This window comes from Convolutriloba macropyga, chromosome 7 (genome assembly GCF_964194025.1).
Source record: "Convolutriloba macropyga chromosome 7, txConMacr16.3, whole genome shotgun sequence".
NCBI classification, from domain to species: domain Eukaryota; kingdom Metazoa; phylum Xenacoelomorpha; order Acoela; family Convolutidae; genus Convolutriloba; species Convolutriloba macropyga.
In genome coordinates this window covers 44,572,176-44,597,717 of record NC_134474.1, presented here as the reverse complement: position 1 = coordinate 44,597,717, position 25,542 = coordinate 44,572,176, and the positions used below count along the sequence as shown (strand labels likewise).

Here is a 25,542-nt window from a genome sequence, read left to right as displayed (position 1 = left end):
GAAGCTCTCTTAAGACATATAAAGAATAAAATACCATAAGGCTACTTGGCAGCTCCTGTAGTTATAGATATTACAGAGCTTAAATGTATAACTCGAGTAGCACTGGAAGTATGTCAATTTTTATATCATACTTGTATATTATCTGAAAGGTAGCGATCAGCCCTGAAAAGTTCTATAAATTAAAATCTCAGATAAGAACTTCTGCCCCCTGAAAATTGCTCCCCCCCCCCCCCCCCACCCTCCCAATATTAGCAAATTTCTCATACCAAGAAAACCAATTGCTACATTAATATGTTGTTTTGTTATCAACTTGCTTCATTTTCTGATAGCGGCCACAGTTTTTTAGATAATATAGTTATATTCAAATAATATTTCCCCGGGCCCTGCTCGAAATATAAACAAATTTCCTGATATTTAACGTCGGTAATTATCATAATCTCAACATTTTTACATTTTTACTCAAGATAAACCTTACCGTGTTTCTGTTTCTGACCTGCTAATGTTGAATGTGTATGTTGAGTAGATATGGTAGATGTACTTGAGGCAGTTGCTGGCAAAGTCACTTCGTGATACAACTTCATTTTCAAATTTATGGATTATGTCCAAATATTTCTCTGTCAATAGGTTCTCTTCGCCGCCCTGAAAACAATATTTCAATTACTCTAAACCTTTTTTATCAACTAATTTTTAACGATATAAGGGCAGATAAATATTAAAACCAAATTTTTCACCGCTTAATTTCTACAAAAATTTTAACCGTGCACGAAAACAATTGCTGCATTAAATTTCATCTTTGAGCTGATATAATTTGGTGACCACGATAACTTAAAACTTGGGGATTTAACGCTTTTGTTGACCTCGGCTAATTAAAAGTCAACTCATTTTTACATGAAATCTTTTTCAACCCAAAGTACACAAAATCGAAGCATGCTTCATGTGATTCGGTTAAAACATTTCTCAGCAAATTTTAGACCCAAATTTGGTTACCGTTTTTTCGACAACTCTTTGAATTTTGTTTAAGACGTTTAAAATATCTCTATTTGTCAAAATATTTTAAATATTGATCTCTCCAAACTAAGCACAGCAGGCAAATTGTCGAAATTTCTGCGTTGCAGACTTATCGGCCCTAGAATATTTATAGAGAAAAAAAGTTTATCGGATAGAGTTGCCGATGTATTGTATCAAAACTGTTTTAAAGATCAGATAAAAATGTTCGTGATAAATAAAGCCAATTTTCGAAAAAAATCATAGTTCTCTATTTATCATTTCATTAAAATCGTTTTTGATCTCGCAAGGTTTGAGAGTAAGCTCAAACTATTTCAAATTTAAATACATTGGTCACCTTGAGAGTCACTTATGATACTAAACTATTCGGGCACTTCAGAGTAGGACAACAATGCAAAAAAAATTAAGATAAAAGTAAAACAGCACTCATTTGGTTTCTACAAAAATTTTTAACTACAAAATGTGAGCATCTTCGACATACTAAAAATACTGTTAATCTTTGACGTTTTAGAAATTAAAAACAAAGATTTTTCAGCACAATCAGGCAATAAAAAAAATATAGCCGGCAAACTACCGGAAAACAGCCGCGATAGACGCTTGTGACCTTCCATAAACAGAAACAACTAAAAAAATAAGATAGACAGATCGACCACCAGTCATTTAATAGACCAATAGACTTTTTGGGTTAGATTCGGACTATCAATTTTATGACACATACGGTCTATAAGGAGAAAATCTAAAGTAGCTTTTTTAAAATTAATATTCGAAATCAAAAATTCAAAACTAATAATTAAGAATTGGGACATAAAAAAGGCACTACTTAGATGCACACTATTGATATATAACTAGTAAATGTTCGCAAAATTTAAAGTCCAATAAGTGCGTTCAGAAGACATTTTTTTGAGAAGGTTAAGTCACGCAATTGACCCAAAAACAGAAATGAGGTTACGCGCATAAATTTTAACTGCAAAGCAGAAAAAGCACTGAAGTCATTGAAAAACTCAATATTAAGAAGTCAGGTCGTAAGAATCATCGATGGAGACGACGATTTAAAAAAATATATAGCAGGGCAAGTCCTGAAATACAATTCAAAGATTTGAAGCAAGAACTTAGAAGTACTCTACCTTACCAGCAGATCAACTGAACCATGTCAGCCAAAACACGAGCAAAAATATCTCATAAAATTGAGAAAAAAAACAATCAAACGAACTATACAAAAATATAATCATTGCTAAAACTTTGAAGCTTTGACCCCTAACGCACAATTTGACCCATATAAAGATACCTATTTTGAAAAATATTCCCAAAACCAACTTTTATTTCTAAATTTACTGCAATAATATATCTTCAAGGCCTGAAAAAATTCTTTGGCCCCTGAAGATCGATTAACTCGAAATTGACCCAAAATTTTTAAAAAAACTGAAATCACTTGAAATTTTTAATTATTGCTGAAAATTGTTATACTCATATCTCAAGAATCATTGCTGTCTCTCTAAAAGCCATCTAGTAACACAATTTCAAGCTTTAAAACATAATTGGTTCAACAATCGATGGGCAAAAATTTTTATTAAAAAATTAAAACTTCAAAAAAAAGAAATTCAATCGCTCAAAATAATGAAAACCATTCAATTGCCCACTATTAAATACCACACTACAAAACCCTGTTTGAGGTTATCTATATGGGCTTGAAAAACTGAATAAAGGACAAATTTTTTGAAAAAAACGTTAAAAGTTTCAAATTTTATTGGAAAGCTTTTAAAATAAGAAATGTTTAATTGTTAAAAACAAATTCATTGAAACTGAAAACAATGCAGTAACTTTTTTCAGACCGTACAAATAAGCTTCCTGGCACTTGAGAATGGACGAATATCAAAAAATGACGAACACTTTAGGAAACCTTAAAATAAATTGCAGATTTTATCAAAAAAAAATGCTAAAATTCGAGACATTAAAATGTTGAAAACGAATCCACTGTTAAAGAAACTATACACTGCCCTATTTTCAAACCTTATAGGAAAGGAGATTCCCTGGCCCCTGAAGCACGAAAAACTCAAAGATTACAAAATTTCTTTTAAAAAAATGAAGAAAAAAAAGTGCAAAACTTAGTATCATTTTGCGTGTTTGAGTTCGTAGTACCAAAACTGATTGCTCATAAAATGGTCATAACGAGTAATTCTGACTCGCATCAACTTTTAAAAACTTAAACATAAGACTAATCAAACAAAAAACTTTTTTGAGCACTGCACCATTTTGAGCCCAAAAAATCCTAAAAATGACCTTTTAACCTTAAATTGAGGCCATCCCAGCAGCTGCGCCACCTTTAGCACTTAAGGGACTACTAATGTCCACTTTGGGCTTCTAATGAAACTTAATGCCCGCTGGGTTTACCTGTTTATCCCGTTTTGAAAGATCAAAGACATTGAAAAATGCATGAACACATCTTAAAAAAAAATACAGCGCCCCAATGCAATTCAATTTCTTTGAATTTTTAAAAATAGCAGGACAAGTCTTGACGTACAATTCAAAGAATTTCCATTGACTAAACAAAAGCTAGACCTAGAACAAACTAAGAATGGATTGGAAAATCCAATTAGAAAACAATCCCATCCAAAAAAACGAAAAAAAACTGTTAAAAACAAAGTTAAATTGCCGCATGTGAACAAATAACCAATAGCGAGAAAACGAATTTTTGTTCAAACACCGCTTGCTCACTCTACTTTAAAATGACAGCAAAAAAACTTCACGCCGCAAAACCACTCGCTTTTTCGCTCCATTTCCTGTTTCAGCATGACCAAAATGACTACTCCAATTTGACTTCAAAAATTCAAAAATCATGAAGATGTGTGAACAGATCTTAAAAAAAGACAGCGCCACAATACAATTCAAATTCGGTTGCGCAATTTGTTATCGAACGAAAATTAGTCGACTGTAGTCTTATCATTAATTGGATTAGTAGATTGGTTGCTTTGAGTTGAAATCTTGAAACCATAAAAGAATAGTTTTTTATAAAGCTCTTGTTTTTTTGACAAGCGGTGTCATGAAATTGTAACCTAACACTTAAGGAAGATCTTGCAGAATTTTACCATGTAGAAACCATTTAAAATTTATATTATTTTAAAATTTTTTATTAAAATAATATAAATATATGGTCATTTCTATGTAGCAATTTAAAATCCCCATTTATTTATCAACTTATTTGGATTTCCAAACCCAAACTAATTGATATGTTTGCAAAGTATAGAGACGGTTCCTCTCTTTGTTTTTGTTCTTAAAAATTTTTAATCAAATGCTATAACATCAGATACTTCCATCAACACAATTTTTAAAATTGTTTGCACAGAATTAATTGTTGATTATCTCTTTAGTTATTTTTGCTCAAACAAAGTTGTGGTACTGATATATTTTTGTAAGCAAACCTATTTTTGAGAAAATTACATTTTCAGGTTAAACTTAATTTGATGTCCTGGCTTGCAAGGAACTAAAAGAAAATTAATAACTAAAATTCTATTGTACTGATCGTATTATCTAAACCTGAATAACATTGACCTCAATGGGGTCATAAATTTAGAAATCCATGGCAAAATAAGATTTGATCAAGGGTCTATTTCATAACGGAGAAAAATGTATTAGAGAAAAAGTTGAGGAAATCTACCAGGTCAAAAGAAGATACGTAAACAGTTTTATCAATTTAACTGAATTTTACTGGTAAACATACATACTTACTGAAAGTCAGAAATCAATTCAATATTTTCCAATGAAAAAGACTGATTCCGAAAATTGCGATACTGCATTTATTAATTGAAGCAAAATTTTAAATTGTTATTTCGAGAATTCTTTGTCAATTTCTGCAAATTTTTCCGGTTTCTCAATTTTGTGATTCGTATTAAAGATAACGGCTAAGTTGTCTAGATTTTCTGTGGCAATTAGAAATTGACCTAAAATTTTTGGAATAAAGGAACTATTGGCATAAAGTTAATGCCCACAAAAAATTTTTAAAATTTCATTTTAAATTAGGTGAAATACCAAAGAAATGTATAAAACGAGCTATGTCTGAGCTTGTTTAATTATCGCATTGTTTGGTCTGATCATGACCACCTCAGATACAGGTGAAATACAGGTGAACGAACCGCGTGAAATGCGGGCTAAAATCTGATCGAGACTCATTAGCATCTGAGTGGGTCTGATTGTAGTCACCTCGACACGAGGTAAAAACGAACACGTATGATAAACAATTCTATATTTGTGTCATTACTTCTTATATCCCGGGAGGGTCTGATATAGCTAAATAAGTTTAAAATAGAAATTATAATCCTAACAAGGTGGCTCGGTAAGGTGCGATGGCGCATAAGGTTCCGACCCCGCCCATCCACAATTTTGGCATAATTGTCCACCAAATGAGGAACAGATAGAAAAACCCAAAAATTATTTTTTGCGAATCCCAAAAAAGCCCCAGTTTTTTTCAAAAAATTCTGTATGAACGATAAGATAGCCTCCAAAGCAAATAACTCGGTGGAGTAAAAATTGATGCATTAGATTGCTGTAATATGTCAATATTAAGAAAGCGAGTCAAGACGAACAGCAAAATCAAAAAACAACAACGACAAACATTAATTACATCAAAAAATTTATGTACCTCTTAAAAACTAAATTAAATAACAAAGTCAACATACCGTCAGATAAACCTAAAACTAAACAAAAATAATTTATAATTCAACAAAAAACATATGCGACCAGTCCATAAAAAGGTTTGGGAACAATTATACAAAAAAGAACAAAAACAGTAAAGTAAAAAAAAATTAACTTAATTTTTTGAAACAGTTAACTTCAAAGTAATAAATGCCATTAGGAATCAATTAATATTACCACAAATTTACGATTACCACTGCTTCTATATTTCTATAGAAGGGCATTAGGACCTGTCCTTATTCATTTTTTAAAGCGGCTAAAAAGAACAACAAAGAACAAACAAAATTTCAATTGAAACTTGCCAGTAAACGCTGTCAAGACCGTCAAGCAAAATTTTGGCAATCAAAATATATTTGATTGCGCCTTCTTCAAACAGCTATAATGTAGTACGTGGCCATTCATGAGTAAGACTAGGTAACAAGTAGACAAAAAAGCAAAGTGCTAAAGTATGTAATACTTTTAATTTTTTTCCGAAACAAAATTACATTCAATGTCATGAAAGGCATTAATTACAAAAAGAGCTATTTAAATAGGGTCGTTTATTCATGAAATGAAGCCCTCCAGACCTGTAATTATCCAGAATATTTCTTGCATCTACAAAAAGAACGTCAAATATGACAAAAATCAAATTAATTTACTTTTTTTGTGAAAAACCGGTGTCGAAGCCAGTAAGGTCATAACGCGTTCTTTAAAAAATAGATTTTGGGAAATCAATCCCTTTTGACGCTTTTGCTTGACACCCACAATGTCTTTTTTGACCTGTAATTAACCAGATTAGGTACCAAAAAGAAAAATAAAAAGAACAAAATTGCGAAGTTAAAAAGTTTTTTTTTTTTAATTTTGGAAAACGATTGTTTTCAAAGTCATGAAAGCCATCAGCTATCTACTAATATCGGAATATCGGTTTTTTCTATTCTTTCATAAAAAGCCAATGAAAGCTATCACTATACAGGAAAGCTATCACTATCATACGACCGAAACGGCAAAGTATAAATGACAGTTAGAGACAAAATTAAAAAATTCAATTGATTTCTTCAAGAAAGAGGCGACGAGGCCGTTAAAACGACGATATATATCTTTCAGGATTTTAATATGTTCAATTGTGTCTTATTCTGAATGCTAATAAGGTGACATGCGAACTGCCAATAATGTGATAATGTGACAAAATTAGAAAACGTGAAAAACTGGCAAATATCAAAACAAACAAAAATCTGAAATCTTGTAGTATCAAAGCCAGAAAACAATAAATTCAGGCTTTAAACTGCAATCAAGAATAAATGTTAAATCAGTAGAAAGAAAAAGCAGTCTTTCTTTGCTGACACTAAGCTGGAAGTTGAACAAATTAAGAAAAAAATAGAGGAAAATTAATTAAGCCATTATTTATTGAAAAGTCAATAATTTTTTTTTTAAAAAAACCACCATAAACTTTCAATTAAAAGACTAAATGCATTAGCTTGGAAAGGTTTAGCAAGGGAATTGGTTGGACCTATCACTCCTGAGCTTTGATTTGATAAAAAAAAATTTGAAAAAAAGACCGACTGATTACAACCCGATTTTTTTTTGGATTGTAACAGTCCAAGAATGGCCCAAAACTAGCCCTGCTAAAACTTATTGTCCGTTAGGAACAATTGATTTTTCGAATGTTGTAGATATAGATAATTTGTTAGTTGAAAACTCAAAATAAATTCTGCATTTTTGATAATCAACGAGTAAAGTTAGCAAAAAAAGGCAAAGTTTTAATTACAGTGCACTCTCAGCGGACTCTGAAGTTGAAATAGCCCCCATCTGAGTCTACAAAGATTTTATGAGTGTTGTTTGGGGGTGTACTGTCGGCAAATTTAATCAAAGTGGACTAAAGTAGCTTATTTCGCGCTGTTTTTGATGAAAAAGGCTAAATTTTGAAATGTTTATCCAGATTTTTTTACCAAAAAAATTAAATTAAAACAATCAACAATATGCTTGTTCGTCTTCAGAAATAAAATAAACGACACTATTCTTAAAAACTATAACAAATTTTAGCAAAATTGACGAAAATTTAGGCAAAAATTCCGGAAAATGTGAATAAAAAAAACGTGAATTCACTCTTCTTTTCTCAGAAGTTTAAACCTCGATAACTCCCTGTAGAAAACGAAAATTAAAAAAATCTTTTTAATTCCATATTCTACGCTGGACGAGCTTTCTAATGATACCAGTCTCAACTCTCTACGATGAATATATCGAGCGGCGAAAATTCACGGAACAAAAAAAACCCATTTGAGTATATAGTTCCTTCCCCCTCAAGAGGGTCGGAACAAATATGCTTTAATATGTAAAATATCTACGCTTGAAATTGCACAAATTCTCTTCTATTCTTTTGTTCAACGAATCACCATATTGAAAAAAATGGCTACTGACAAACAATTGCTCTCGAACGACTGATTTTACTTTTAGCTAGCTCAATGTTAGGGAGGCCAGACGCAATTGATAAGAAGGGTAAAAAGGAGGCGTCCAGGCCTACCAATTTTTAAAATTGAACAGCACACCATTAATATCTGCTTCCTCAGCAGCCTCAGTGGACCGCAAATTTAGAGTCTAAGAGACCTACACAGTTACTTAGTGCACTCGGGCTTTACCCGTTTAATTCGTTTCACATTGGAAAAATAACTTCGGAAAAAATCTTTGGAAGAAAATCTAGCAAGAAGCGCAGAACTGTGAGCCAGCTGCAAGCAACAAAAGACTCCTTAATGTCTTATGACCTTTGATTGTATGGGTTTCATTATCCCAATTGCAAACCAAATGGTGTGGGTTTTACTATTCCAACTGAAAAGACGATTGATTTAACAAATTTAATCGGCTATGAGTTTTTATTCTTACTTGACCAAAGTGGGGAGAATAGAAACATATATTTCATATCTGCAAAAACTAACATGAACTGTTGAAAATTGATTTATTAAACTGGTGATCTGTTGTTTCATAAACCTAGTCATGGTAACCAAGTTAATTGTTAATGCAATGTTTTTTTTACAAAAAAATTAAAAAAAGAAAAGGTACGCACGACTACAATAACTGCTTCGAATTTAGTTCGATAGCATTTAATAACCTTTCTTTTGTTTTTCTCCGTCCGTGAACTTTGGGATACACTCTAAGCACAAGTTGCAATATTTTTACATCCTTTATTCTAACCGGCGTTGTGTAATAAATATAGAACACATTTCCAATTCTCCTCTGCTGAAATGAAAATTGTCTTCTATTTCTCGACAAAAATGTTTGCCCTCTCAACATGCTTTTTGAGTACTCATTTGTGTCATGATGGGAACTTGTATCTCGTCTGTTCCGTCTCCTTTTGTCACTGGAACTGTACCCGGCTGTTCTCATCACTATATCTCTCTCCTCACTGTCACGCGATTCTTGCGCTTGACCTAATATGCAACAGTTACAATAATATTTACATTATCACAATTGTTTTAAAACCATGATGTTTTTTTCTATCCTACTAGTTTCAGCAACTGATTTTCTCATGCGCCCTGATTTATGAAGATCTTAGTAACTTGCGCCAAGAACTTTTCTTGACTCATCTGGATAAGATCCGGTCAAAATTTTATCAAGGTGTACCAAGCAAAATTTGCCTGTCAAGATCTTGGAAAGTTTCAAGTTTCTGCAAGATTTATGAGGATCTTGCATGACATGGCAAAGTGTATCAAGTTTTATTTCACTGGGTTAATTATTGTTTTTCACTGCAACAGTAATATCAAACTAAGAAGTATAAGAATTGTAGAACTAAAAAGTATTGCTGACTGGTGGGCATCCCATGGTTATATGTACGAGCCAATAACCCTCTTATTAGACCATTCAAAACCGCGAACTGGGAGGATCGAAGCAACTTTAGAACTAGGCTGAAAAAAAATCAGTCGCGCTATGCGGGTCTGTACAGAGCCATTTTTGGCTTGCTCGGTCTGAAACACCCCCTTCCCAATGCCCAAGTTAGTTCAAGAGACTATTATAACTCGTCAAGTGGGATATATAGGAGAAAAACTAATCATCATCATACACTTCTTCTTGCAATCGTAAGAAGAAGCGCACGCATTAACAAGATCTCACGTAATTGAATTAGATTTTTCTGTAATATAGTATAATAATTAAAATTAATAATTTAACCAAGCTTGGTTTTCCCAACTTGGTATAGCCCGACTTGGGGTAGATTAGCTTAAAGTTTCCTTCAGTTCTCAATCAAAATCCTTTCAGAGGAGTATAACTTGTATCTGATGTTTGCTTGTGATCCTTCGTTCAAAAATCAATGCAACTCATTCTTGAATTTTGCTGTGTTGGAGAGGATGTAGTAATCGGGAAAGCCTTGCCTCTTAGAGAGTGAATTATGATACTTTACAACACGATTGAAGAAGTTGTTTTGAGAACTTGTTTAATTGACATGCCCCTCAAGAAGGACTTTAACTAGTTCTAGTTCTAATATCTACATCTAATATCCCAGAAATCATTAGCTTAAATGGGTAAGCAGCCATTCAGAGTTCTGTTCAATAATACAAGATTATCAAATACTAGTTTAATCATCAACTCGATCCCTTAGTTTAATGGGTGCAGGCTGTTTACAACAAGCGCACACATCTACAAATTGATTTGCTATGTGCTGGGTGTTGATAACGATACAATCGAATTTCAAAAAACTTAAATCTACAACGACTGCAAGTTCTTAATAACTATGTTTACTTAAAATAAGTTTTTTGAAAATACGCCCAGGCCATGTAGCCAGGTAGTTATCTTACAAGATTCCGCCAGAATCCAGTAAAAAAGTAACTTTCCTGGAAGATCCTGGCAGAAAGAAATTTTGAGAGATATAATACATTCAATTTTGACTGGTTAAACATAATGTTATCAAAGTTATGTCCGAATATTACAACAATGTGGTAACCAGGTAATTAGTTGTGATCATTTACATAGTGTGAAGTATGACAGCAACATTATATAACCTGGACCAACGATTCGTTCTTGAGATTTTCAAACGTTACAGCCGGACACAAAATTAGTTCTCTGATATCTCTATAAGAACCACGAATAAATTGCATAGAAAAGATAGAATACTTCTATAGAGGGGACATGAAAGTGCAGCGGAAAAATTAAGAAAAAGTTAATACAACTAACCAACTAACTTATCGTTTTGGGTGACAGATTATTTACTTACGTTTACTCCGTTTGTAAACGAATTGATCCTTTGCTCTCCTGCCTTTAAATGAAACACATCACAATCCCAATTCAGGCCAAAGACAAGATATATTTATTTAAAAATTCTGATTCCCCATTTATTAAGCATTTATGCTATTATATTATGGGGGGAGGTGATACTGTTTGCTGATAGGTTTCTTGCTGTTATATACGTTACATTCATTCAATTTTCAGCAATCAGCTATTCGGAAAAAAGTGATTCGTGCCACTAAAAATTAACTACCATCAATAAATTGACATGCATTTTTTGCTTTTCAATATCTTCACTCCTACAAACTGTATTGACATCATCCACAAGCAAAAAACGATTGACAACACTTTCAAGGGTGTTGAAAGGACATACTACATGGATTAGGTACAACACTAGAACCAGAATTTTTCTATGAAATAGATACGGTTATTCCTTTATTATTTAAGAATGTTTCTAATTGCGCAGTCCAAAAAAGAATTAGTTACATAATTTCTTCTGAAGTCTGTTTGCTATTCTTAGACTATACATGAAGTAGTATGCGCCATTTGAGTTTGTAGTATGCGCCGTTTGAGTTTTCTTTCTGGGCTCTTTATTTTAGCCACATTTAATTTCCGTTTAGCCATGTAACGTCCTGTATCAGTTGAAGAAGCAGAGAGAAATTTTAGTGTTTGCATTGATTACAAAAAATGGAGGGGAGTGAATGATTTCAGTTCCTGGGTCATTTGGATACTATGAGTTTTAGTTTTTTGAAGTTTTTTTTTCAAACTGGTTTTTATTTTTTTCAAATCACAAAAAATGTATATTGAGCTGAATGACTCCTATTAGGATGTTCGCAGTTTTCCTTGTGTTGCAAAATAAAATGGAAAAATTAGGAAAGCTAGCAAATAAAATTTTTGTGCACGGACCCTTAGTTTTGTTATTTAAGTGCTCATAAGCAATAGCAGTAGTTTCATCTTTTTTATTGCGGTAACCGTAAGTTTTTGTAGCTGAGCATTACAAGGAATCAGAACAAATTGCGGTGGCTGGAAAATTCAAGTCTTGATTAGGTTTAGGATTTAATACCGCCTTTTTGTAAAAAACAATCTCTAGCAAAAACAGAGAGCAGATTACCTAAAGAATTGCAGTATAACCTTTACAAAATCTGAAAGTTGTTTTTCAGTCTTCTTTACAAAAAAAGTAAAGATCCGCTAACAACTGTATCTTAAAAACGTCATTTCATTTGTTTCCCGAAACTTTATTTTCATTTTCCCTCATTGGGCAGATAAAAGACATTGAGGTGGGTTAGAATATCCTGAAATGGTCTTAAAAGACTGCTCAAAAGCAGCGTTACGTAAGTCAATACCCTACTCAGAAGCTTCTCGAAAATTTTCTGATCAGTATTGTAGTATTAGTGCTGCTAGATATGAAAGGAAAGTTCATCCGGCATATCAACTCCATACTTTAAGTATTAAAATACAACTACGTTTAGCACCCGCCAAACAAATTAACACGGGGTTAGACTAACAGAATATCATCATTTGGGACTTGATTTTTCTGATTAATACTCGAGTCTCAGTTTAGGCCTGGATTATCTAGGACCACTTTTAAAGTTGAACAAGAATTAAATTTTGGTAGGCGCCGCAACAACTGCTCATTTTTACTGCTCTCAAAAAAACATTTGCAACTCAGGGAAGCCACTAAGAGCGAGGCAGATGGATCAGAAGGAAAACAAAAAATTCCCCAGAAGTTTTCAGTTTATCTAACTTTAGAGAGCAGAAGAGCGACAAATCAAGCGCCTACACAATGATGATATATGCTCAAAATCTCTCGCTTTCTATTAAAAAAAAACAATAAAAAGTTCTTTAGATAATCAGAATAAATTTTGTCGGCCAATAGGAAAGTTAGGAAACCGTATCAATTTGATCGTGAAGATGATTTTCCTACCTCTATCGGCCCAGTGCTTCACTAATAATACTGAGTAATGAAGCTGGGTGAGATTGATTATTGCTCTTAATAACGACTGCAGACAACTGCCTAGTCTTTTATTAAAATCTTTGCTATCAACGTCTAGTTTACACTAGATTAAATAAAACCGTTTCAGTATGATCGTGAACGTGGTTTTCCCGTCCCCAATCAGCCTAATGCTTGATTGATAGTTTTGAGGAAAGAAGGTGGCTGAGATTGAATATTGCTGTCGGTAACGGCTGCAAGCAACAGTCTAGTCTTTTGATAAAAAAATTTGGCGTCAATTTCTTGTTTAAACTAGATTAAATATATCTTCAGAAAATTATTCTAACTCACTCTTTCGCTTCTAAAGAACTTAAACAATTAATAGACAACAACTGAACCAGAGGCTCAACTGCACCAGATTATTTCAAAACAACAACTAAAAAGTAGCTGAACCCAATTTTATTGGTATTTAGTAAGCATGTATATTTAAACTAATCTTTTTTATAAATAAACCCTTTCAGCCCCAAATCTTTAAATTTAGACTTCTACCACATACAGGTCTTAGACATATATCTTTGCCTTTGATTTGGTAAATCTTTTTGTCAAATTTGATTGGCATACATAAAGAGATCCGATCCCGTTTTGTGTGATATGTATCAGTCCGGCATTATTTGATAGTATTGATCTGTATGCACGTGCGTTGAAATGAAGTCGCTGAGTTGATGAAAGCTAAGCTCGAAATTGAAATCTTTTACCTAATTGAAGCATATTACCTCAAGAGTTCAAGACCGAGCATCAAAACCCGGTGAGATTGTTCTTGATCACCCCCCCCCCTCCAACCTCGTTCCGCCGGTAGCCCCTACAGATAGATGCTACTAGGCGCCAGCAGATTAACCACAACGGGGAGGATACTTCAGAGAAAAATCTTTTCCTAAAATAATTCCTAGGAAGGAAAAAAATAGTGGTCGACAACAACATAATCAAAAGTCTAGATCGAAAAAAGAACCTTCGGTTCGGGAAAACACTTCGTATCTACAATTTGAAATCCCCCCGATGATATAAATACAGTTTCGAACATGGGAAAAACGAATTACAATTTAAGAAAAACTGTTGTGAACGATAGTGTTCGTCTGCATTTACAGTCTCAAGATAATGCAAGCTCACGAGACATCATTGATAACTCTGACCCCATCAGTGATGCTCATACTGGTTTGACGCAAAATTTTCAACACTTGAGTCTAAAAGAGCAATTCCACACAACACCAGGAACCATACTTTTCATCCCCGACACTGCCAATAAACTTTATAAAGTGCAAGTGTTAGAAAACTCGGGGCATGAAACCAAAATTAGATATACTGGTTGGGGCTCAGAGCATGACTCGTGGTTGAATGCGAAATCAATTTGGGCCTATTAGAAGCACAAGTATATTTTGAACAATCGCAAAAAAATAACAAAAGAAATATCGGATAAAATTGACTTACTTCTTGCGTCCTGTGAGCAAAACCAGCTTGATGACAGTTTCTTCGAAAACGTTGAGCAAACAATTCAGAACGAGAACAAAAAACTGCCCTGTTTACAAACAATAGTAAGTTCACATGTTCCAACTTGTCGTTTCGTCCCGGTCAAATTTAGAGCTAAATGGTCACAACTTTTGACCAGTATCCTGGATGATTGTGCCAAAACACCAGATGACGAACTAAATTGGCAGAAATTGTTTTCAGTTTCGAAGTGCATCCTGCGTGCGAGCAACCGAGGAGGTAAGAAACATAAACGAAATCAGGATCAGCGGCTCGCCGATCGCATCGATCGATGGAATGCGGGTGAATATGCAAACCTATGGACAGAAGCTTTAACAATGAAACAAGCAAAGAAAAATTCCACAAACGGAATAGAAGAATTAGCCAGCAGAGCTAAGAGTCTATGTTTGCAAGGTCAATTTGGTCGCGCCGCAAAAATACTGTCGTCTGAGGGACTTGCGCCTAATAGCAGAGCTACTCTAAAAGCACTAGAAGAGCTACATCGCAAAGAAGCGCCCCCAACCTTGCTCCAAACGGATAATGTTACATCAAGTGCATATCAATTTAGCGATGACATAGTTCTTGAACAATTGAAAACGTTCAGCAAGTACACTGCAGCTGGTCCCTCCAAGATGTATCCAGAGCATCTATTGCACGCAGTAGAGTGTACTGTTCCCGACCACTCTGAATCCGCCCTTAAAGCAATAACAAAGTTTGTAAACGTAGGAAGCAGGGGTAGATTCCCTTCATTTGTTTCAAAAGCCCTCTGCAGCGCATCGCTCACCGCTCTATCCAAAAAGAAGGGAGGAGTACGCCCAATAGCTGTCAGGGAAATCCTGAGGCGCCTTTTTGCTAAATGTTTAGTGAAAGAAGCAAAATCAGAAGCAATTGGGTTATTCGATTCCATTCAGCTAGGGGTTGGAGTCAGCGGAGGTGCGGAAGCAATCATCCACTCTGCGAAAATCACCTACGAAAAAATCCTCAACGCTGACTCTAAGGAAGGAGTGCTTCAGATTGATTTCCGAAATGCCTTCAATTCGGTTAAGCGCTCACACTTACTGCAAGCAGCATACGATTTCATACCAGGTATTGCAGCCTTCACAAATATTTGCTACTCTCAACATGTTCCACTACTGTATAATAACGCCAGTCTTCAAAGTGAATCGGGTGTTCAACAAGGGGATCCCCTGGGTCCACTTCTCTTTTCGTTGGCGCTATGGCCTGTTGTAGAAAAAATAAGAGACGCGGTTCCAAATCTTACCCAGCACACGTGGTATTTGGACGATGGTTTCGTTGCAGGCTCCGAAGATCAAATCCGAACAACGCTTGATATCTTAGCCACTGAAGGTCCAAAAAGGGGTCTGTATTTGAGGAAAGACAAATGCGAACTCTGGTCAATCGTAGATCTACCCTCAGTTGATCAAGAAGTTACAAGAAATTCGGGCAATGGATTTGAAGTACTGGGTTCCGCTGTCGGATCGCCAGATTTTGTTTCTTCTTGCTTGAAGAAACGTGCTCAAAAAGTTATGTCGCTCTTGGAGAATTTGATTTATCTGGATGATCCTCAATGTGCTCTTGGCATACTTCGCTATTGCTTAGGGACCCCAAAATTAGTTTACTCTCTACGCACTAACACGCCAACAAGAGATCTGATCGACGTTTTAAAAGTCTTCGATTCAAGCCAACGGGATGCGTTAGATCAAATAATAGGTGCTGTGTCCTGTGACAATGCATGGAAGCAGTCAACCTTGCCGATAAACATTTCTGGCCTCGGATTGCGACAATCACAAGAGCAATACAGTGCCGCATATGTTGGCTCAGTGTTAGCTTCTGATGACTTGGTTCAGAAAATTACAAACCAGCGCGCTTCAGATAATGAAGTTTTTAAAGAACTCTATGCAAGCCTTGAACCTTTCAACTTGACCTCCTACTCACAGAAGAAAATACAAGAAGCTATAGATACTGACAAGTTTTCGGAGTTGCTTAGAAATCAGTCGTCAAAAAGGGAGGAAGCAAGACTACAATCACTGTTTGCCTCAATCTGGCGCATGGCTTGCGGCACCACCAGTTCCTGCCTTAGGTCTCCATCTTAGTCCCTGTGAATTTCAAATTAGTGTCAAGTACAGACTAGGGATTGCAGTTTATGAAGGTGAAAGAAAATGCCCTTATTGCAGGTCTGGAATCCTTGACATTTTTGGCGACCACGCCGTCATCTGTCACGGAAGAGGGGATGCAATTTCACGGCATGACCGGATTCGTGACCGCATTGCATCAGCTTGCTCAGCAGCTAACTTATCACCAGTCCTGGAACAACGGAACCTTATTGCTGGAAACAGTTCTCGCCCTGGCGACATATTTCTTCCCTCATGGAAGTCAGGTCGTCCAGCTGCTCTAGACGTCACCGTAACTTCTCCACTGCAACCAAACATTATAAATCATGCGGCAGAGAGGTCTGGTTACGCGATTGAAGCAGCCGAAGAGCGAAAGTATGCTCAACATGAAAATAGTTGCTCTGAACAAGGAATTTTGTTTGTTCCTCTTGCTGTTGAGTCATTGGGTGGTCTGTCAGTTACTCTCAAGAAAACGTTAATGCGCATAGCAATGTTAGCTGACAGCAGGAATTATCAGTCACAAGGACATGCTATCGCTTTCGATAGACTGGCTCAGTCGTTTTCCGTTGTGATTGTACGAGGATCGGCTACAATGTTGCTTGCACGAGTCCCGTAATCCCGACCTTCGAATTGTTTTTGGGCAAATTCTTTTTTGGGCAATCATTGTGAACAGTGGAGTGATTTTAGAGGTGTCACCCAATGAGAGGGGACCTTCCCTTTTATAAGTACTGTCTCACCCAATGAGCGGGGAGAACATAAATAATTTTCAAGAGTTCAGTGAAGATTGAAAAGAGAAGAATTCTGAAATTTAAGGAAAAAGACCGAAAGAAAAAGAGAGCGATTGGGAAGAATGAAGAAATCTTCAACAAAACAAACACTTCCTTATTTGAACTTTTAATGAGCAAAAACTTGATTCCGAATCAAAGTTTGATAACAAAGATTAGTAATTAATGAATATTTGGTTGAAAAAATTCATAAACTGACTTTCAATATCAAGATAAAAAGAACCTTATAAGGACCTAATTCAGTTTTCTGTGTCCTAGAAGATTAAGTCAGAAGTATTGATATCCAAATATTAAAAAACGTTTAATTGAGTGGCTACCACTGGGTTTTTTTGGATCTTTCTACTCGAATTTACTTTTTTCAAACCATTCAGGTCATTTCTGACATTTTAACTCAGAATATTTTCCTCAAAGAACTTCAAGGCATCAAACAGAACCCGATCAATATTCAGCTTCTTTCTATTATTTTATTTGTTGCTCATTGCTTTTTGTTGCTCATGGCTGGTTCCGTGTAGAACAAAAAAAGCACATCTCAAGATTTTTTTCGCAGATTAGAAATTTTGACTCTAATTTATAATCTAGACATAATAAAAAAAAACCGCGATCAGAATATGACCGTAAAAATACAGAATTAAAATATCTTAGCTGATTTTAATATTATCCGGGCATATGCAGTTGTCTCGAGGGAGTCGAAACATTTATGTAGTCACTTGGAGGGGAAGACGAAGCAGGAGGAAACAATTTATTTCCTTAATCATTCAAATTCTTATAGACTCTTTAGGGCCAAAAACTCACGGAATATTTCCTCCAGCAAGTGCCGACTTTTGGCAGCGGGATGGTCATTGATGCGAAAAGAGTCAATCCTTTTATCCACTCCTGGCAACCCAACACCAGCTATTATGCCTCCAAACAAGCATGGAAGTCCAATTCCCACCAATATGAGCAGGAGTAGCGACACCCACCAGTTAACCAAAGTTCGACCAATCAGATTGCAGAACCGCTTCAAAAAGTGACTGTGATTTGATGGTGTGGTTTCACTGTCGCTGGTTGTCGGTTGTTCGGGAAGTTCATCTTTTGTTTTGACAATTTTTGCGTTTCTGACAACTACGGGAATGCCTGCAAATGAACTCATGAGAATAAACACTGAACTTATTGCTTGCTTGGTTATAACATTTTTTTCTCTATCATCACAGCGGAGCAGCGTAAGACTAACAACATCCGGTTCTCATCTGTCCATTTCTCAATATACATTACAAATCAGACAGTTCTTTATATGGGCTCATACCTAGTCGGAAATTCGACTTAACTCTGCAGAAAACAGGTAAACTTGTTGAGATCTTGCAAGACAACGTACATTTTACAACGTGTTACACGATTCTTGTAAGAACAATTTTCACAGAGCAAGTAGAGTCTCAGATTCACCTTTCAGGCACCAATTGTCCAAAAAAGTCAAATGATATGCCTAATATCACAAACATGCTTCAAGCAAGTTTTCAACGTTGTCAAGCAACATCTTGATACTTTTTACATGATGCAACTGCTGATTAATACTCCTACCAATTTTGATCTCTCCAGAAATCATTTGTTTACTGAGGGGACCGAAGTCAAACTTTGAAATTGACAACCGCCATTTGCACCATGAAATTTTCTCCTCAAAAGAGTTTTGGTGAATAGCATTTTTAGACATAATGCAAACTTAAATACCTCTGAGCGTTACCTGTTTGTCCCGTTTTTGGGGTTGAAAAGTAAAATGGGTCAGACACAAAATCGGCAAAGCGAAAACTGGCATTAAAAAAAGACTACTATTAACTCAGTAAAATATATAACTGAAGTTCGGAAAGTTTCAATTCAGCAACGTATAAGTATTGGTCATGTACAAAGCAACGTATTAAGCATTAATGTGATCAAGACAACGTATTAGTATTCGTAACGTTCATAGCAACAAGTGAAAACTTAGACGGCAAGGTTTTTCCGATGCTCTTTTACTGGTTTTTTGTCTGATGTTATTGACGTCAGATCAGTTCGTATTCAATCGGCAATTGTCTGGAAAACCTAAAATTATTAAGCCGAAAACCAGCTGAATCGATACATATCGTGGTTATATTTACTTGAAATTAGGTTAAATGAACTTTTTCGCCACTTTCTACGTATAATAGAACGTATTTTATTAATTTAGAACGATTTCTGTACGCATTTGAATACTCGATTCTGATTGGCTAATAATATCTCGCTTACTTATTTACTTCGTAACATCCTCCGGCACGGAAGAAGATGTTGGGAAAACTGGTACGAGCTTTACAAGCGGGCGGACGAGTGAACCGGTCGACGTACGTAAAACGGCGGAGCGCGCGACGCTATCGGAGCCGTAACGGATTTCCACAATCCGAGCGGTTGGGTAGTAACCCCTAGGGTTGGTTTCTTCAACTATTCAAACCAAGTCACCGGTCTTAAGGTGTTGCTCGGCAGGCGTCTGCCACTTAGAGCGTCGGTTCAGCGTCGGTACGTACTCTTTGATCCAACGGGACCAGATCGCATTAGCGTACGACTGCGCACGTGCGTAACGTTTACGATGGTCGAATTCATTATTGCCGACAACAGACGGAATACCGGTAGAGTGTTCTCCTAAAAGAAAGTGGTTAGGCGTTATGGCGTTCAAATTGCACGGATCAGCGCTTACGGGTGTTAAAGGACGTGAATTGAGAGCATTCTCCACGAGACAAAAGGTAGTATGCAGTACCTCATCCGTGAGGCGACGCGTGCCAAGAATAGTATACCACACGCGCTTGAAGCTGCGTACCAACCTCTCCCAGATACCACCTTGATGTGGTGTGCTGGGTGGATTGAACCTCCACTTAATACCTTTGTGAGCGAGCTCAGCTGCAATGTTGACAACGTTCCACTCTTCAATACTTTCTCGGAGTTCTTTCTCCGCTCCAATAAAGTTAGTGCCATTGTCCGACCAAATCATGGCAGGTGTACCTCTACGTGACACAAACCGCTCAACTCCCATAACACAAGAACTGGTGTCCATGGATGTAACTACCTCGACATGGACAGCGCGAGTAGTGAGACAGGTGAAGAGGAAGCCCCACCTTTTCTCAGTAGTACGGCGGACAGTAACATAGAATGGCCCAAAGTAGTCAACGCCAGTGTTCTTGAAGGGAGGAGACTGGTAAGCAAGTCTCTCCTTAGGTAAGTCAGACATGATTGGTTGCATAGTTACAATTTGGAATTCTCGGCATCTCAGGCAGTCCTTTGATGGAACGCAAGGATGATCTTAGTTTCAGTACTGTGTAGTGTTCCTGCACAATTGATCTTAGGTATTCAACGCCCTGATGGTAATGCTTTACGTGCGTGTGTTCAAGGAACAGTTTTACAAACGGATGACGTTCATCTAAGATGATTGGGTGCTTTACGTTAAACCCAACTTCAATTAACCGCTTGATGCGGCCCGAGGAACGGATTAGCCCATTTGGACTAATAAACGGTGAAAGTGGAGCAATTCGGCTACTCCGTTTAACGAATTTATTGTCAATGAGATCGTTTCTTTCGGCCTCAAAAGACTCTCCTTGCACCAAATACTGTAGATGACGCTCGGCTTCGTCAAGCTCAGTAGGGTCGGTAATGCTACCATCGGGGTTACGGTAGCCGGCATGTTTCGGCAAAAGCCGGAGAACGTATGCGGCAATGCGCAAGTACTTTTGATAAGAACTAAACTTATCAAATGGGAATAACGACGGAACGGGAGTTGTCTGTTTTTTAACAGATGTAGCGAGAGAGACAGTGTCTTCTATGATGACTGCTTGGTTGACGCCAAGTTTGATGTTATTAATGACGTCTTTGTTCGGTACGAACGGGAAACTTGAGTTAGATAAGAAATGTGGACCATTGACCCAACTGCTTAGTTGCAAAACCTCAGCGGACATTCCACGCGTGCCAGCGTCAGCTGGATTATCCTTAGTTAAGACGTGGTTCCATTGGTCAACGCTGGTATACTCCAAAATTTCACAAACGCGGTTTGCAACAAAGATTGGTTGCTTTTCATTAGAGTTTATCCACTGAAGAACGGTCGTGCTGTCTGTCCACATGAATACTTGGTTAACAGTTACAGTAAGTGCCTGAATAATTTCGTTCTTCAGCCGAGCGGCAAGTAGAGCTGCTTGCAATTCCAGTTTAGGGACAGTCATTACTTTCATTGGCGCCACGCGCGTTTTCCCCCAAAACAAACGCAAGCTCTGTTTTTATGTTGCCCGTAGGGGTTGTTACTCGGGCTCGAAGAAATGCGACGGCACTAAAAATATCCCGGGAACTGTCACCGAAAATATGCAACTCTGTATTATCAAAGGGTCCACTAAAGTAACTTCGAGGAATTTTGATGTTTTCAAGCTTTGGTAAGTCCGTACTCCAGACCAAAAATCTTTGAACCATGTCCTGTGGGAGCTCGTCATCCCATTGTTGTCCTGTGACACGCCAGATGTCTTTTAAGAGCAATCGCGCACCGACGGTAAACGGTGCGACAAGACCAATGGGGTCAAAGACTTTCGAGACAAGACTTAGAACCAAGCGTTGCGTGAGGGACTTGGTGATAGCGCAGCTTGTACCCCTACTCACAACTAAAGTGTCATTAGTGTGATCCCACTTTAACCCTAGCACATGCTATGAATCCTCCTGACATGAAACAATAACCTTGGGCTCAGTAGATTGAGCCGAACCATCAATTCGATCAGCCAGATTTGGCACATTGCTTACAAACTTTGTAAGCTTGAACCCACCGAGATGGAGAAGATGTACCAATTCCTTCGATCTATTGATGGCTTTCTCAGGAGACTCCACTGAGTCAAGGTAATCGTCCATGTAGAAGTTTTCAAGGACGGCTTTTGCAGCTTCGGGGTAAAACTTGGCATTGTCTCTCGCAGTGCGTTGTAATGCATAGTTCGCGCATGTGGGCGAGTCTTTAGCCCCGAATATATGGCGCGTATATTGATACACTACAACGTTAGTTGTGGGGTCCTCCCGCCACAAAAAGCGAAGTGATGGTTGATCTGATGGTAATACACCAACCTGTAGAAACATTCCCTTGATGTCGGCAGAGACGGCATATGGATGCTGTCGGAAGCGAAGAAGTACGTAAATAAGGTTTTGGAGCAGATCAGGGCCAGTGAGCAGAGATTTATTCAGTGAGGCGCCATGAAATTTTGCTGCTCCATTGAGCATCCTACGCACCTTACCCGGTTTGTTCGGGTTTAAAACCGGATGGTGGGGTAGGTACCACTCCTTATCGGACCGGCTCTCAACCTTGTGAGCGTCCGGAACCTCAATTACATACCCCTTATTTAGGTCTTTTTTGATGGTACTAGTATACTTCTCTCTGAGGTCTTCATCCTTGGCCAAACGTTTTTCGAGCAATTTTAGTTGCACAAGAGAGGAGAAGTAATTATTTGGGAGCTGGATGTTGTCTGCTGCCCACAGCATTCCGACATCGTATCTCAGGCCATTGTGTATGGTGGTACTCTCAAGGATCTCGTGAGCCCTTGCGTCTGCTGCAGATCTGGAGTCGACCTGCTTGTTTGCCCCGAATGATTCAATGTCGTACCATGACTTTACTTGACTTGCTAACTCATTGTCATGTTCGATATTCACTTTAAAGCACGTTGAGGTTAAACAAGAACTTGATGGTAACGGACCGCTTAAGACCCAACCTATGGGTAGGCGTACGGCAACGGGTGAACGCTTCTCATCGGCAGAGAAGTATTCTAACGGGCGGATGGCGTAATAGACATCTTGTCCGAGTATCATCTCTATGTCTTTATAGGAATATTTCACGGGATCAAGGACTGCTAAGTGTGGGTAAGTCTCCTGCAAGGCCTGTACATTAATTATATCAGAGCCGACGTTCAGACTCTCTTTAACGAAAGGGTTGACGGTGAATGCTTCGAAATAATGATGTTCTCTTGGTTTCACAGTAACTTCAACAACCCTAGTATCAACTACTTCTTCGGTATTAATACCCTTGACAGTTAGCTTTAGTGCTTTACCGTGCAAACCGAGTCTATCTGCGAGACTACCAGCCACCCAAGAGTTACTGCAGGCGGTATCACACAAAACTAAAGCCTTGGTATCTAAACCGGACGATTTGACCAACTGCAATTCCGTCACCTGAAGGAGCCCCTTAACATCAGTAACAGATGACATTGTGGTGGTCTTATTAGACGGCTGTTGACTAGTAGTTGCTTTACTTTGACCTGTGTTGCCAGAAGACTGGATAGTATTGGGATATGTTGACTGTTTTGTTGGGAAAACCCTATCTGCTCCATGCAATAGTGAGTTATGCGAACTATTACACCCCTCTGCTCGGCACTTTCTTGGCTGAGGGCACTGGCGGAATGTGTGCTTGTCCCGTAAGCACGAAAAGCAAAGTTTGTTATCCGCCACCAACTTAGCTCTCTGGGTTGGAGTCTTTCCCTTGGAAACTCGACACTCCCATAGCCGGTGGTTACCTTTGCATACGATGCATCGAAAGAAAGTGTTTGTGGAAGCAGATGGCATTTGCTTCTTTGTTTCCCTTTGTTGCGAATTTGATGCAAACACTTTTGAAGCTGTTTTGGTCTTGGTTACTGAAGTGCTGTTATCTTCAGGCCTTGCCTTGGTTGCGCTTTGTTTCATAAGATCGTGGGCCTCAGCCTTTTCTTTAGGCCAGTCGTTAAAGTCAAGGAGGGTAGGCTTAACCCAGTGCTTCTTAACCGTAAAGAGCGACCATGACTCTTTCATGTTTGGTGGTAACTTTTGTACTGCTTGGTTAAGTAGGAAAGCGCTCTTCAAGTCAGCATCATATGATAGTGACTTGAAAAGCCCTACGAGGCTGGATATTGCTGCAGAATAGTTTATGATGTTATCACTATTGTGCATTTTAGGAGGCGGAAAATTGCTTAGTTTATCCAAGTGTGCACTTACGACTGCCTGTGGCTGGCCAAATTTACGTTCCAAAGTCCTTAGTGCATCCTTGTACATTAAACCACAGTAAGCAAACTCGGCGATTGCAATCTTTGCTTGACCAGTGACGAGTGTCTTAAGGTATGTAAATTTAACGTCATCAGTGGGCGTTTGCGAGTCAATCGCGCTTTTGAATTGACCATACCACTCGTGCCATTGTAATGGAGTGCCATTATACTGAGCAAGTTTCCATTCTGGCAAGGGGTCATTTTTCTTGCTGTTTATTGCGTCAGCCAACTTCTTAATCAATGACGCATTGTCTGGTATCGGAGGGGCAGGTGCAGACACCTGCGGACCACTCCAACTCAACGGTGTGGGCCCAACATAAGGGTATGCTGGCTGAAAAACAGGAGTGGCTACACCAGGTACAACATTACTAGTAGTCGCGATTGGGTTTTCCTGCTGTGCACCTGATGGTGGTTGCATATCAATCAAAAGGGGTGAATTCGAACATACTCGTTGTGGAATATTAGTGCTTGAGGGTGCGATGTGGTTGTGTATATTTGGAGGCAGACTATTCACGGTGGTTGTGTCTTGGTTGACTATTGACGGTCTGTGCTGTGGAAACCGCCAATGACTCATATTTGGCACAAAGTTTTGGCCAAGAGGAATAGTGGGCATATTTGGGACAGGCGGAACAACAGAACGTACAACTTTGTGTACTCGGTTATTATTATTTTGAAAAGTTTCGTTGACGAGAGGCTGATTACTCAAAGGGGCGTGTGGGATGGGAGCAGTGATGTTAGGTGCGAAGACTGGGTTCGGAATGGGAAGGACGTTAGGATGAGCGGGTTCGGAGTTGTGCTGTTGAATGTTTGGACTTGGTGGGGCGCTTGGGTGCAGGCGAACGTTTATTGCGGGGGCTGGATGATTTGTTGTCGGAAAAGTAGGAATAGTGGCGTTTGGTGCTCGGGGGACAAAATTAATTTGTTGTCGGGAGCATATTCGCTGGGCCGAATTATTCTTGGGTAGACTTGATGTTTCAGGTCCCCTTTAGAATTGAAGTTGTGCGTTGGGAAATAACTCGGTTGCGTTATTATGATTTTGTTGCGGTGCGAACGTCTGTGGTGGAATGGGCTGTTGAGTGGGCGGTGAAGAAGCCCCTGGGGCGTGTACAGAAGGTGGTTGACTATCCGCGGTTCCTTGGTTAGTTATGGTCGGAAGCGCCACGCCTTGCTGGCCTGTTTGATCCATTTGCGCCCTTAGGTGCGCCTGGTACAACGCCTGTGTGTTAGCAGCAGCCAAAAAGTTTTCAGGTGGAGTATAATAAGGATCGAGTTGCTGTAAGGTCTCATTGCTTAAAATGTAATTGCCTCGACAATTTTTTGGAATAGAA

The 25,542-nt window shown here is 37.9% G+C and overlaps 1 protein-coding gene across 5 annotated transcripts in view; it reads right to left on the bottom strand.

The window, feature by feature from the left end:
• LOC142342902 (protein dispatched homolog 3-like) overlaps positions 1-25,542 on the bottom strand; it is a 61,703-nt gene that overhangs the window by 25,526 nt on the left and 10,635 nt on the right. For 4 of the 5 annotated variants that reach the window (XM_075394559.1, XM_075394564.1, XM_075394562.1 and 1 more), the window contains exons 3-6: positions 18,012-18,332; positions 10,865-10,906; positions 8,854-9,089; positions 494-639 (exon numbers count right to left, since the gene is read on the bottom strand). In XM_075394559.1, coding sequence (XP_075250674.1) covers positions 494-639; positions 8,854-9,089; positions 10,865-10,906; positions 18,012-18,332 — 745 coding nt within the window. The remainder of the gene's footprint in view (positions 1-493; positions 640-8,853; positions 9,090-10,864; positions 10,907-18,011; positions 18,333-25,542) is intronic. The other variant, XM_075394563.1, reaches the window with a different exon arrangement.